The sequence below is a fragment of the Heptranchias perlo genome, chromosome 7 (genome assembly GCF_035084215.1).
Source record: "Heptranchias perlo isolate sHepPer1 chromosome 7, sHepPer1.hap1, whole genome shotgun sequence".
Lineage (NCBI taxonomy): Eukaryota > Metazoa > Chordata > Chondrichthyes > Hexanchiformes > Hexanchidae > Heptranchias > Heptranchias perlo.
Window position 1 is genome coordinate 20,002,249 of NC_090331.1, and position 15,193 is coordinate 20,017,441.

Here is a 15,193-nt window from a genome sequence, read left to right on the forward strand (position 1 = left end):
CAAAAGAACCAAAGGCGACATGAGGAAAAACTTTTTTACACAGCTAGTAGTTATGATCTGGAATGTGCTTCCTGAAAGGGCGATGGAAGCAGATTCAATCATGGCTTTCAAAAAGGAATTGGATAAATACTTGAAGGGAAAAAATTTGCAGGGCTATGGGAAAAGAGCAGGGGAATGGGACTAAATGAATTGCTCTTACAAAGAGAGGCATGGGCTTGATGGGTCAAATGGCCTCCTTCTGTGCTGTAACTATTCTACGCTTCTATCTGTGTTCTTTGGTTGCCGACCCACCTGCTTCTGGAAACATATTTAAATGAACACCATTTATGAAAAAGTAAAATATAAAGTTTAAATTTAACCTCTTTATAGAATTAGCTCAGGGGTTAGTTTACAGGTATGTTGAAAGAATAGGATTAGTTTGCACAGAAGAATGGAGTTGACCATTACCTGGTGGTGTAAAAATATGCTGCAGGAAGGAGAGCTGTGGATTCGCAATCATCTGTGCTGTGCCCTAAAATGTTAACATTTTAAAAAAAGAAAGATTATTTAATATAATTCCTGGAGTACAGAGAGGGTTGCTGAAGGTAGTGCAGTAGATGTTATATATATGGACTTTCAAAAGGCATTTGATAAAGTACTACATAACAGACATATTCGGAAAATAGAAGCTCATGGTATTAAATGGACGGAGGTACCTTGGGTACGTAATTGGCTAAGGGATAGGAGGCAGAGAGTAGTGGTGAACGGATGTTTTTCTGACTGGAGAGAAGTATGCAGTGGGAAGATCCAGGGGTTGGTATTAGGACCATTGCTTTTCTTGTTATATATAAATGATCTGGACTTCGGTGTAGGGAGTACAGTTTTGAAGTTTGCGGATGATACGAAACTTGGCAACATAGTAAATAGTGAGGATGATAGTGGTAGACTTCAGAAGTACATAGACAGACTGGTGAAATGGGCAGACACGTGGCAGATGCAATTTAATGCGGATAAGTGTGTACTTTGGGAGGAACAACATGGAGAGGCAGTATAATCTAAATGGTACTATTTTCCGGGGGGCTGTGAGAGCGGAGGGACTTGGGGTGCACATTCACAAATCTTTGAAGGTGGCAGGGCAAGTTGATAAGGTGGTTAAGAAAGCATATGGGATACTTGGCTTTGTACATAGGGGCAATGAATACAAAACCAAGGAAGTCATACTAAACCTTTACAAATCACTGGTTAGGCCTCAGCTAGAGTATTGTGTACAATTCTGGGCACCACACTTTAGGAAGGACGTTAAGGCCTGGGAGAGGGTACAGAGGAGGTTTACCAGGATGATATCAGGGATGTGGGACTTCAGTTATGTGGAGAGATTAGAGCAGCTGGGATTGTTCTTAGAGCAGAGAAGGTTAAGGGGAGACGAAGTAGAGGTATTCAAAATTATGAGGGGTTTTGACGGAGCAATTAGGGGGAAACTGTTTCCTCTGGCAAGTGGGTCAATAACCAGAGGTCATAGATTTAAAATAATTGGCAAAAGAACTAGCGGGGAGATTTTTTCACAGAAGGTTGTTAAGATCTGGAATGCACTACCTGAAAGGGTGATGGAATAGGAACTTTCAAAAGGCAATTGGACATGTACTTGAAGAGAACTAATCTGTAGGGTTATGGGGAAAAAGCTGGGATGTGGGACTAAATTGAACAGCTCTTTCAAAGTGCCGGCACAGGCATGACAGGCCGAATGGCCTTCTTCTGTGCTGTAAGATTCTATGATTCTAATAAATAAAACAGAAATCTTTAAAACATGTTACTCTGTGATATTAAATAAATTCAGCATCAATACATTGTAATAGCTAAAATAATTATCTTTGAGATGTCAAAAATTCCTAAATGTAACAGTTTCAGAGAGACTGAAAATTGTTTGGGATGAACAAACAATTTCTCGAGTTGAAAAAGTGGTTGCAACAGGTTTGTACTCCCAGTGCTTTACTGTGCAAAATTTTGTTGATTTCATCAAAATCTTTGAATTGTTTCGATTCAGTATTAAATCAAAAGCATTGCAAAATAAAATAGAGTTTATATATTGTAATGTACAAATATTGTCTTATTCTCTACTTCGAGTCTCTCTGTTTACCTAGTCATTACAACACACGGTACCTTAAATAAAATTTATACTCCTGGTGAGTCGATACATAACAAATTAACAAACTTTTCAAGTTACTGGTAACATTCCAGAAATGTCTATCACTTCATGATGGTGATGATTCAGAAAATATGGTGTGTTGAAAGTGCCAGATTTGCCTTATATTTAATTCAGGTTTCAGACTGTGGTATATATTTCCTGACACTAACTGAAATGAAGAACATATAAGTGTACACTTACATAACATCTGTAGCACTCATGGGAAGCAGCTGTGCTCTGCGCTGATGTAACAGTTATGGTGTAAATGTAACCTAAATCCAAAACCTAGAGTCAAGGCCTAAACTGATACTGCAGCAAAGTGGGGACTCCCTGCAGATGGAAGTGTTACTCTACATTGTTCCAGAGTATCTGGCTTAAATTTAGTCATTCTGGAATAAACAATTTGCTGAAATTCCTCAAAATAACAGCTTTGCATAACTGAAATGTTAAAGTTATTAGTTCCTACGTTTTAATGTGTTATATTAAAAGCGGGCGGCTGCTGAAAATGAAATCCCTCCAGGGTGCAAAGATTACCATTGCGTCCAAACCGGAGTTCTGCTTCTTTGTATCAAACACATCAGCAAAAGCATCATAAACATTTGATTCAAACGCAACAATGGAAATGGCTTTCATGTTGGACGATGCAATGTTCAAGAAATAATTCTCCAATCCATTGAAGATTGCGTTGATGGCAGTTTGGGAACTGATTCCACCTTTACCTGAATAAAATCCAAAAACTCGTTAGCAAACCTCAGAAGAAAACAAATCGAAGTAAACAACGAATCACAGAATAAATTGGCCAAACCGCTCAAATGGGGGAAGAGGTTACCTGTTCCTATGGCTGGGAATGCAGCAGTAGAGATATTCCGCATTTCGCATTCCTCAAGGACCTTTCTTACTGATGCTGTGATGCCAGCTGCTGTTCTCGGCCCAACCATGTGGATTATATATTTACACTGAAGCTGACCACCTCCAGTAACTGCGACACCAGCATCTGGCTGGGGACCTAGGAAAGAAATGGGTGGAAGAAATTCACCTTCATTAAGCTCCATCTGCAGCATTACCAAGAATATTTGTTTACTGCCCAAAGTAGCAAATAAACAACTTTGAATCTTCTCCCATATTAGAAGCTGCAGTAGATATTCTCCCAGCTGAGAGATATACCATGCAAGGGGAGGTTGGGAATACTTGTTGGGCATTGGATAGTAAGCTTTGGCAAAGGTTTGCCTGAAACAGAATTTTTTTAGCTCTGACAGGAGAGCTACCACAGGCTAATCATTTTTAAGTAAGCATGTACTGCATTTTTAGGACAGGCAGCATATGATAGAGCCCTGTCCTGCAGGACATCATTAATCACACCGCACAACTGAGAATTGGAAGGAAGTGACTTGTGGTGTCCCACAAGGATCTGTGCTGGGGCCTCAACTATTCACCATATTTATTAATGACTTAGATGACACAATAGAAAGCCATATATCCAAATGTGTCAATGACACAAAGATTGGTGTTGTCAACCCCAGTCCATCACCGGCATCTCCACAAAGATTGGTGGCATAGTAAGTAGTGTAGACAGGAACATAAAATTACAAAGAAACATTGATAGATTAAGTGAGTGAGCAAAACTGTGGCAGATGGATTTCAACGCAGGTAAGTGTGAGGTCATTCATTTTGGACCAAAAAAGGATAGATCCAAATGGTGAAAAGCTAGGAACTGTGGAGGTCAAAAGGATTTAGGGGTCCATGTACACTGATCTCTAAAATGTAGTGGTCAGGTACAAAAAGTAATCAAAAAGGCTAATGGAATGTCAGTCTTTATAATTAGACGGCTAGAATATAAAGGGGAGGAAGTTTTGCTACAGCTATACAAAGAGCACATCTGGAGTACTGTGTACAGTTCTGGACACTGCACCTTAGAAAGGGTCTTTTGGCCTTGGAAGGAGTTCAGCGCAGATTCACCAGAATGATACCAGGGCTCCAAGGATGACCCTTGGATATGAAGAGAGATTACATAAACTAGGCTTGTGTTCCCTGGAATATAGAGGCTAAGGGATGATTTGATTGAGGTTTATAGGATTTTGAAAGGAATTGATAGGGTAGATAGAGATAAAATTTTTCCACTGGTGGGGGATTCTAGGACAAGGGGACATAACCTTAAAATCAGAGTCAGGCCATTCAGGAAAGAAGTTAGGAAAGACTTCTTCATGCAAAGGGTGGTAGATGTGTGGAACTTTCTCCCACAAAAAGCAATAGAAGCTAGCTCAATTAATAATTTTAAATCTGAGATTGATAGGTTTTTGCTAGCCAAGCGTGTTAAGCATTATGGAGCCAAAATGGGTGGATGGAGTTAGGAAACAGATCAGCCATGATGTCACTGAATGGCGGAACAGGCTCGAGGGGCTGAATGGCCTACTCCTGTTCCTATGTTCCCTGTGATGGCCAAGACTTTAGTCTAGAAACCCCAGTGGAAGTTCTGCCCACAACTGTCATCCCACCATAACCCTGTCCCAAAGCTGGGAGATGGGGTCATTTAAATAATAGGAGTGGGCACCTATGTCTGTAGCGGTGCAACAGGGGCATTTGCCCCATGGGGCCAGTGTAATCTTGGAGCAACCCCCTGCCACTGTGGAGGGGGGAGGCAGAGGTCAACTGGCAAATACACAAAGGTGCCAAATTTTCAAATAACTACTCTCCTGTGATGTGAGGCCCTTGTTCCAGCGGGATTGACTGTTGTTGATTTTATTAACTGTGGACTCATGTTGAGCCAAGAACCAAACCTGCCCCATCTCAGCAGACATAGGTACCACTGGGCCAACTTGAGGGGATTCCTGGAATAGCCCAGGATGCTACCCCCCTCCTCACCTAGACATAACCCCAAACTGTTGCCAGGACATTAGGGCAGCAAGCAGAAGTAGCCACCCAGCCCTCCTCCCAGCTGTTCAGGGTCATTCTGTTAAATAAGCTTCAGAGTAAATCACCTTCTTTTGAACAGTAAACAACATGAAGGTTTGGCATTTTTACTGTAATATAGATGCAACAGATATTGTAATAGCATCACCACTTTTCCCATTTCCATCAAAAGTTTCTTATAAACTTATCTCTTCAACCATGTCTTCAATCTCCTCCCTTAATCTCTCTAGTCCCTGCTCAGTGTCCTCTTTCTCCTGATTGTTAAGTGCCTTGAGACATTCTCCATGTGAGGGGTGCTATACAAATGTTAGCAGTTGTTGTATTTTCAGACTCGATATCCTCGAAAACCACAACCCTGATTGAGAAGTACCAGTACCTAGGGCCTTGCATTCATCCTGCACAGAACTACCTGCAGCTTTTAGTATCGCACCAGACACACCTACAGGTAAAAACAAAAAAAAACAGATGTTGAGAAAAAACAAGATCTTTGTTACATGGCGCATTAACTTCATAAGTCACACTTTGATCCTTTTTGCCTAATTTCTACCTTTGTCCTCTGGCTGATGCTGGGATACCATCCAGGGGTTTGTACCTGAAACCTTGTGTCTCTGTGTAGCTCAGTGCCTCAAGAGCTGTGCATTTATTTAACCTTTTGAACACTCACAATACTCAACAGTGGCTTATATGTGCAACTTTTAGCATTTGTGATTTTTTAAAAATCAAAATGATGCCTTAAAATACGGGAGACCCATCTGCACAAGTATGATTTATAATCCATATTTTACACTATAGCAAGTTTTAACAACTCCTGCCACAATATTTTTTGTTGAATCAATACTGTAATTAAATGAACAATTCATAAGGATGGTACAGCATTTTGAACATGGACTTAGATTGGCTTCAAATTGCACTTGTGATTGTCAGTAGATTCTGCCAAGTACTTAGGACAACAACAATTAACAATGATGACATATAATCAAAGATACAGGGCTAAAAATTCCGAGGGGGTGGAAGGATGAAATTTTAGTGATAGTGTAAAATAGTTGATGTCAAATTAGCCACCCATTATACACCACGCTCGATTTACGTCTCCATTGGGACTTGTGATGGGGGGGTGGTGGAGGGGTTGGGGGTTGGGGTGAGGTGGGTAAGCCTGGGGCAGGGAAGATCCAAACTTTCCTTGTGGAACCCAGAGGAGCACTCCTCCTCCTTATAGCCCCACAAGGAAAGTCAAAAAAAGTAGTACAACATACCTTTTTGGGGTTCTTCTGGTCCCGAATCATCATCCTGTTAGGTTGGCCTATCGGGAAAGTCACAATAGCTTCCCCGCGCAGACCTCTGGTTAAAATAGCAGTCGGACACTGATAATATCATCGGAGCCCGATCTGCATATTTAAAGGACCCACCGGTTTCTCGCAAGTGTCCTTCCCGCCTGTTCAGAAGAACAGGTTAAAATCAGAACCTTTGGGAAATAAGCAAGACCTAGGCGGGTAAGCCCCACGGGTGATTTTAACTGCCCGCCCGGTTTCCGCCAAGGTTAAAATTGCCCGGTATAGTGGAAAGTTTACCGTTTAGTTTGCTATTGATATTTTATGAATACTTAGATTGATTATTTTTTAAACTTACCAGTAGTTAAGTCCAAAGTGGTGTTGGTAGAACTTACAATGGCATCTGTACTTTCTTGGGTGATATCACTTTTTTTCAGTTCTACTGTTACCCCACCTATTTGTACTGGTGGGACTGATGATTGTTTAGGCACTGCAGAGAGATTAAAACATAGTTTCCCTGAAACAAAGTAAAATATGTTACATAGTTAAACATTAAGCATTTTTGAGATAGAATCTTAAATGGCAGTGAATTACATTTTCTTCATGATGTTCAAAATTTTAACATTTTTTAAATGTTTCAACGTTGCAGCCCTCACGTAGAAACATCTGTGTGAGGACTTCATCTGTAACAAATGCCATTGACTTGGATTCCACTGCCACCTTATATACTGTTAACAGCTTTGGTTCTTCCAAGCAGTTGTTATAATTTTTTTGCCTCTCGCCTTCCTTCCTGAATGGGATTGGACACCATCCCGTTCAGACTACAATGGAACCTTGATGGGTTGGATTTTCCTGTGAAAATAACGGCAAGGCTAACAGGGCTCACCGTTATTTCTGTGCATCTGGTACAGCAACTCACGGCGACTGCACATGCGCAGTCAAATGTGGAAATCCGGAAGTTCCTGTACCAAATGCCCTGCCCCTCTGTAAATTTCGCGAGAATGAATGGAATGGTGTGAAGTTCCTGCACTGACCTAATAGATATGAAGTAATCTCGCCAAAAAGAGGTATGGCAAGTTATTAAAGTCTAAGCACACTATTAATGGGGTGGTAAGTCTTAATTACTGCCAAACAACCTCTCTGGCACTGAAAATTAACTTTTAAAAATGTGGAGTTTCATTCCTTCAGATTTTAATTGTTGCTGGACATTTAAAAAAAATAAGAATTTTTATTTTTTTACTTTTTCTTTCTGTCTCTTAATTCAATCTTTCTTGCCCTCTCTTTATTTCACTTTCTGTACCTGATTTGACGTTGAATTCATTATTCTAAGTTACACTTCCTGGTTCTGACTCTGCGCTACTTATTAACAATGCTTCAGTTTGATTGATTAAGGGGATACACAGTTGCTTGCCCAGTTCACCCAGCTCCCAAATGCCCTGTAGAGGGCGCCATTTTGGATTCAGCTCCGGATGAGAGGAACTTGCCGTGAGAAAAAAACAAGAAAAGTTTATGGGTAAGTGCAAGTCTAATGAGTGGTGGTTGCTGTTCGTTCGCCTCTCAGAGGAAAATCCGGGACATTAAGATTACTGATTGTTTAGCAAATAAGGTTTCCCATGAAAGAGTTCCATTTGCAGATGCTGCACCAGGGTTTTAATCCATGAACTTGCTCAGAGAGAAAAAAATTCCACATCTCAACTGAGTTAAATCCCTTCCCGCAATAGTGAGTCACTATGGTTCTGTTACGTTCACCTTAAAGAGGCCACTTACAAAGCACATGGACATATGTCACTTGCATATTCCCATGGCTATGCAGTACTTCTTGGCCATGGAAGGGTTGTATAAAAAAGAACAAAAGAATATATGTTAGAAAATGGAGGAACTTCTTGTAACAGGAATTTGATTACATATCATTGATTAAAGAAACTGCAATGTGAAACTAGGGGGTGAACTTTCAGGCTTCCAGTCCAGCAGAAACAAGGTGTGAATGCCCCGAAAATAGTGGCAAGGACCTACCGCCACATTCCTGCTGTCACTGTGGCTGCGGCAATGATCCCTGGGGTCTCCCGCTGGGTGGCTGAAGTGGCCCCTCTGAGTCAGGCGGTAGGCTCCTTTAAAATGGCGTATGTAGGATCCCAATTGCCATTTTGGACTGAACAGGGTGGAGCTTGTGCTGTGCACATTCCAGCCAGTATCAGCTGGCAGCTTGGCCAAAGAGGATTCCAAAGGTAAGTTCCTATTTCTTTTTGTGGGGCTGGGAGGAGCTGGAGTGCTCCTCCTGGTCCACAACTCCAGCATGGGCTGCTGCCATTGTAGCTCCCTCCTCCACACTTTGGGGGCCCCCCCCGCCCATGATCCTGCTTCCTTCCAGCTCACGGGCCGGTCGGGCCTCCTGATGTTATGTCAGCCCGGAACCTATGGGATGCCCTGGGGCTCTCGATCTCTGAAAACAGCCCACCACCTCGATGTTAATGAGGCCCGGCCCTCAAAATGGACCAGGCCTCCACCAGGACGATGGCCAGTTGGCCATGAAATACACCCCTTGGTCTCCATCTGCCAAGTTCCATGTTGAACAATCTTGAAACAAAGCTCATACCGTTAGACACCAAATGGACCTTTGCACATATTGTATAAATGGATCTTTGTACCAAAATTACATTGGCGGCATGAGTCAGATAACAGTAATATACAAAATAAGGGGCCGGGCTGCAGACAATGGCAGAGCAGGCACAACTTGAACCGAAAATCTAGGCCAGTGAGTAGCTCGAAAGTAAGTGAGCAACTTTTGGTTGACAGGCTGAGTGGAAGGAAGCACTAGCATGAACGATAATTTAGAAAATAGATCCAGCTGGGCCACTCAAATTCTATAATCACACAGTGTAAAGCATTGCTGTAAGGCCATGTGTATATATTAAATATGTATGTCTACATATATAGTATATCTTACCTTGAGTCAAAGGTACTGGTGGCATGAGGACTTGTTTGTGTTGTTCAATAACCTGAGCAGCAAAAGAAAAATGGTTAAAGAACAGACAGATGTGAATATTTTACCAACAATGTTTTTTCCTGCAATTTGTTTCACAAGTTCTGAATATCTATCAATTATAGAAAATATATTAAGTCCCATCCTCTGTCTGGAAAGCATATTATTCTATAGAGATTTGATTGATTCATGGGTTCCGCATAGTAGACTCATGACGAAGGTCAGAGCATGTGGAGTCAGGGGACAAGTAGCAGAATGGATAGCAAGCTGGCTACAAAACAGGAAACAGAGAGGTTTTTTTTATACGTTCATGGGATGTGGGCGTCGCTGGCGAGGCCAGCATTTATTGCCCATCCCTAATTGCCCTTGAGAAGGTGGTGGTGAGCCGCCTTCTTGAACCGCTGCAGTCCATATGGTGAAGGTTCTCCCACAGTGCTGTTAGGAAGGGAGTTCCAGGATTTAGACCCACGACGATGAAGGAATGGCGATATATTTCCAAGTCGGGATGGTGTGTGACTTGGAGGGGAACGTGCAGATGGTGTTGTTCCCATGTGCCTGCTGCTGTTGTCCTTCTAGGTGGTAGAGGTCGTGGGTTTGGGAGATGCTGTCGAAGAAGCCTTGGCGAGTTGCTGCAGTGCATCCTGTGGATGGTACACACTGCAGCCTCTGTGCGCCGGTGGTGAAGGGAGTGAATGTTTAGGGTGGTGGATGGGGAGCCAATCAAGCGGGCTGCTTTGTCCTGGATGGTGTCGAGCTCCTTGAGTGTTGTTGGAGCTGCACTCATCCAGGCAAGTGGAGAATATTCCATCACACTCCTGACATGTGCCTTGTAAATGGTGGAAAGGCTTTGTGGAGTCAGGAGGTGAGTCACTCGCCGCAGAATACCCAGCCTCTGACCTGCTCTTGTAGCCACAGTATTCATATGGCTGGTCCAGTTAAGTTTCTGATCAATGGTGACCCCCAGGATGTTGATTGTGGGGGATTCGGCAATGGTAATGCCGTTGAATGTCAAGGGGAGGTGGTTAGACTCTCTCTTGTTGGAGATGGTCGTTGCCTGGCACTTGTCTGGCGTGAATGTTACTTGCCACTTATCAGCCCAAGCCTGGATGTTGTCCAGGTCTTGCTGTACGCGGGCATGGAATGCTTCATTATCTGAGGGGTTGCAAATGGAATTGAACACAGTGCAATCATCAGCGAACATCGCCATGTCTGACCTTATGATGGAGGGAAGGTCATTAATGAAGCAGCTGAAGATGGTTGGGCCTAGGACACTGCCCTGAGGAACTCCTGCGGCAATGTCCTGTGGCTGAGTTGATTGGCCTCCAACAACCACTACCATCTTCCTTTGTGTAGGTATGACTCCAGCCACTGGAGAGTTTTCCCCCTGATTCCCATTGACTTCAATTTTACTCGGGTTCCTTGGTGCCACACTCGGTCAAATGCTGCCTTGATGTCAAGGGCAGTCACTCTCACTTCACCTCTGGAATTCAGCTCTTTTGTCCACGTTTGGACCAAGGCTGTAATGAGGTCTGGAGCCGAGTGGTCCTGGCGGAACCCAAACTGAGCATCGGTAAGCAGGTTACTGGTAAGTGCCGCTTGATAGCACTGTCGACGACACCTTCCATCACTTTGCTAATGATTGAGAGTAGACTGATGGGGCGGTAATTGGCCGAATTGGATTTGTCCTGATTTTTGTGGACAGGACATACCTGGGTAATTTTCCACATTGTTGAGTAGATGCCAGTGTTGTAGCTGTACTGGAACAGCTTGGCTAGAGGCGCAGCTAGTTCTGGAGCACAAGTCTTCAGCACTGCAGTCGGGATGTTTCGGGGCCCATAGCCTTTGCTGTATCCAGTGCATTCAGCTGTTCCTTGATATCACATGGAGTGAATCGAATTGAGTAGGGGTTAAAGGTAGTTACTTAGACTGGCAAAAGGTGGGAAGTGGTGTTCCACAAGGATCGGTGCAGGGACCACTGTTGTTCACCATTTATATAGACGATTTGGACTCGGGAATCGGAAGTACAATTTCAAAATTTGCGGAAAACTCCAAATTAGGGGGTATAGTTAATACTGAGGAGCAGTGCGACAAAATACAGGAAGACGTTACTAAACTGTACCATTTGCAGGATGCACTGCAGCAACTCGCCAAGGCTTTTTCGACAGCACCTCCCAAACCTGCAACCTCTACCACCTAGGAGGACAAGGGCAGCAGGCACATGGGAACAACACCAACTGCACCTCCAAGTCACACACCATCCCGACTTGGAAATATACTGCCGTTCTTTCATCGTCGCTGGGTCAAAATCCTGGAACTCCCTACCTAACAGCCCTGTGGGAGAACCTTCACCACACGGACTGCAGTGGTTCAAAAAGGCGGCTCACCACCACCTTCTCAAGGGCAATTAGGGTTGGGCAATAAATGCTGGCCTTGCCAGCGACACCCACATCCCATGAATGAATAAAAAAAACTTGCAGAATGGACATGTAATTGGCAAATCAATTTCAATGTAGATAAATGTGAGGTAGTACATTTTGGTAGGTAGAATATGGAGGCCACATACTCCTTGGATAATAAGAGTCTAAATGGCGTAGAGGAGCAGAGGGATCTGGGTGTACAGATACACAAAACAGTAAAAGTAGCAACGAAGGTTAATAAGGCCATAAAAAAAAGTAAACGCAGTACTGGGGTTCATTTCTACAGGGATAGAATTGAAAAGCAGGGAAGTTATGTTAAACTTGTATAGAACTTTGGTTACACCACACTCGAAGTACTGTGCACAGTTCTGGTCTCCATTGGTCTCCATATTTTAAAAAGGATATAGAGGCAAAGGTGCAGAAGAGATTTACTTGGATGATACCAGAACTGAGAGGTTATACCTATCAAGGAAGATTGAACAGGCTGGGGCACTTTTCACTGGAATAGAGCAGGCTGAGGGGTGAGCTGATCGAGGTATTTAAGATTGAGCAAGGGTTTGAAAGGGTAGACATAGATAAAATGCTGGTTAGAATGTGGAACTCGCTACCACAATGAGTAGTTGAGGCGATTAACATAGATGCATGTAAAGGGAAGCTAGATAAACACATGAAGGAGAAAGGATTAGAAGGATATGCTGATCGGGTTGGATGGAGAAAGGGGGGAGGAGGATCGTGTGGAGCATAAACACTGGCATGGACCTATTGGGCCGAATGGCCTGTTTCTGTGCAGTACATTCTATGTAATTAGTATTAACAGTTGCCTATGTACTAAAGACCAATCTACACTCTCCCATTCCACAGCCAGCCTTTCTGATGATCTGCCAGCCTGACTTGTAGATCAGGCCACTGCGATGCCAGCAGCAAACCCTCAGGTAAGTCGTTAAAGGGGACTAGGAGTGGGGGGGGGGGGTGATCAGGAAGAGGTGCAATCGGAAATGGGGAAGTCGGGTTGGGAGGAAGGTCGATCAGCGGGGATGGTAGTCGAGTCTGGGAGGGAGGTTAAAGGTGGACGGGAGGGGAGATCTGGTGGCAACTGGGAAGGGTGGGTAGTGGTCAGCAGTGATCGGGGAGGGCAAAGGCTGGGCTCGGGGGGTGGGGGTAGCGATGCGGGGGGGGGGGGGCGCAGTGGCTGGCAGTGGTCCGTGTGGTTTGAATATGGAACTCCTGACTCCACATCAGGTGAGTATATTTTGAACACTTACCTTATTAGCTGAAGCCTGCAGTGGTCCTTTTAAGGACCACCTGTTAGGCCACATATAGACCTGGTTTTCCTGAATGCAGCCGACCTGACATAGGCTGCGTTCTGGGCAACTCAACACTGGAGAGGGGGCTTCAGCAGGCGTTAGGCAGCTTACTTGAATATACAAAGGGCCTAATGCCTGTTCCACAAGTGGGCCCTGGATGCCGACTTTTTTGCCAATACCAATATGGCAGGCGGCACACTACCAGCTCTTAATGAGCGTGCGCTTCCTGCCCATCATATTGGATGCCCGGGAGGCCGTTTAGCGTCAGAAAAACTGGTGCTGCGTGGTCAAATTTCTTGGCCAATGACTTTAAAGGGTAACTTTCCTGCAAAGATGCGTATCACGTGCCCTGGTGCTTGGGTCCCCATTTGCTTTTTAACTTCATCAATCTCGTTCTGAATATCACAGCCTCCAGTAGCTAGAATCTCCTTTGCAAGCTTAGTGTCTAAGTCTAGACAATTATTTACTGGGCACAAAAGTTCATCTGACTTCTAGTCTAGTACATTGGTTTGCCGGATTGATAAGTTGAAGGCATTTGATAGTTTGTGTACACTTACAGGTTTTGGGATGCTTGACGAACACTGGCTTTCTTCCTTGGTTTTAATTAACAACATGCACCCATGTCCTTTAGCCTTGGCTTGTAGAGTATCCTTGTGCTTGGAGAGGGCTGTGGCTTCTCCTGGTTTGTGGTAAGTGTAGGTTTCTGACTGAACCAGTGATAACTGTTCCCTAATAGCAGAAACTGCCTCATTTATATGTTCTGCTACTCCAAATACCTTTAAACCTGGAGAAGACGTTCTGATGTATGATATGGTGATACCTTTGTTTTTGATTTCAGGCAGTTCTTTGAGAATCAAACAACTTTCCATATAGTCCACTTGCATCACCGTGGCAGCAATGAACTGTGTGATAAGCCGCTTATTGTCAAGATAATTATTTAGCATTTTTGCAGTATCTGCAACAATGTCTGAAAATCCTACAATTATTATGGTAGCTGGATTTTTCTCCTCTATGATTCTGCAGCCCTCACTGCTTGACTTGATTTCAGCTTTCAAATCATCAAGGAACCTTCTCCACTTGTCAGCATCAGTGACGTTGATTTGCTGTGGAGTGAAGTCAATCTTCACTTCCTGGAACAGCTGCTTTATTTTATCTTCTACTTTCTTTACATCTGCCTTGACAGCCAAGAGTTCAACAGATTGTCCAAGCACCAGTGTGGCCTTGATGTCATTTTGAACAAAGTGAGTTTGTACAAATTGCATGAGGTCTTGTGATCTTATAAAATCTTCTATATGTGAAGACTGATTGAGAGGCTTCCTTTCCAACTGGGACTGAAACTGTTTGATGACTTTGTCAGTTTGGCCAACTTCCTCCTTCAATCCTTTCAGTTTTAAGACTGGGGGAGCTATGTTGGTGGATATTTCCACAGAGGAAACTGTGCCTTTGACATGACTTTGCAGAAACTCCAACTCCTCGAGACTTTCCAATAGAATCTGTTCTTCGACAGTATTCCTTTCATGTTCTAATTCACTTCTTGCCTTTTCCAAAATTACTTCTAGCTTTCTGGAAGTGTCCGAAACTTTACTTTGTTCCCCAACAACAACAATCTTGTTTTCTGTAGAACAGTAAAGGACATCAAAGCCAGGTGCCTTTAGTCCTCTGCTTTTGTTCTTTACTTTTTCCCACAAGTCTTTATCTGTTTCAAATTCTCTGCAGTCAAACTTCCTGATGAATTTCCAAATTGCCTCTTCTGTGTGCTTCTTCCAGTCCTTAGCAATTTTGTAGCAAAGCAATGTATTTGCATCAAAAGAAGGCGTCAGAATCATTTGGTTTGAATTTGGAGAGTCTGTAAAGGTAATGCTACAATAAACAGCAGTTGCAATTTGTTCTAACTCTTGCTTATAGAAACGAGTCTTCCGGATGTAGCTTAGAAGTGAGGGATTGATGCAAATGTCACACTGTTCGGGCTGTTTGGTTTTCGGACCATTATCCCCAGACAAAGATAGTTGCAGACAATGGTAATAGGGACTAACAGTCAGCTGAAGACCCTTTAGGGCATGCTCCCTTTCAGTGACTCTTCTTACCACTGCAAAAATACAATTGGAAGAAACTAAATGATGTTAGTAAGTAGAAATAGATATATCTATTATCTATCC

The 15,193-nt window shown here is 43.3% G+C and overlaps 1 protein-coding gene across 1 annotated transcript in view; it reads right to left on the minus strand.

The window, feature by feature from the left end:
• parp14rs3 (poly(ADP-ribose) polymerase family member 14-related sequence 3) overlaps positions 1-15,193 on the minus strand; it is a 98,971-nt gene that overhangs the window by 62,497 nt on the left and 21,281 nt on the right. Inside the window, exons 7-13 of the mRNA XM_067987154.1 lie at positions 13,595-15,123; positions 9,281-9,332; positions 6,695-6,826; positions 5,445-5,507; positions 2,991-3,167; positions 2,696-2,880; positions 448-511 (exon numbers count right to left, since the gene is read on the minus strand). Of these exons, the coding sequence (XP_067843255.1) occupies positions 448-511; positions 2,696-2,880; positions 2,991-3,167; positions 5,445-5,507; positions 6,695-6,826; positions 9,281-9,332; positions 13,595-15,123 (2,202 nt within the window). The remainder of the gene's footprint in view (positions 1-447; positions 512-2,695; positions 2,881-2,990; positions 3,168-5,444; positions 5,508-6,694; positions 6,827-9,280; positions 9,333-13,594; positions 15,124-15,193) is intronic.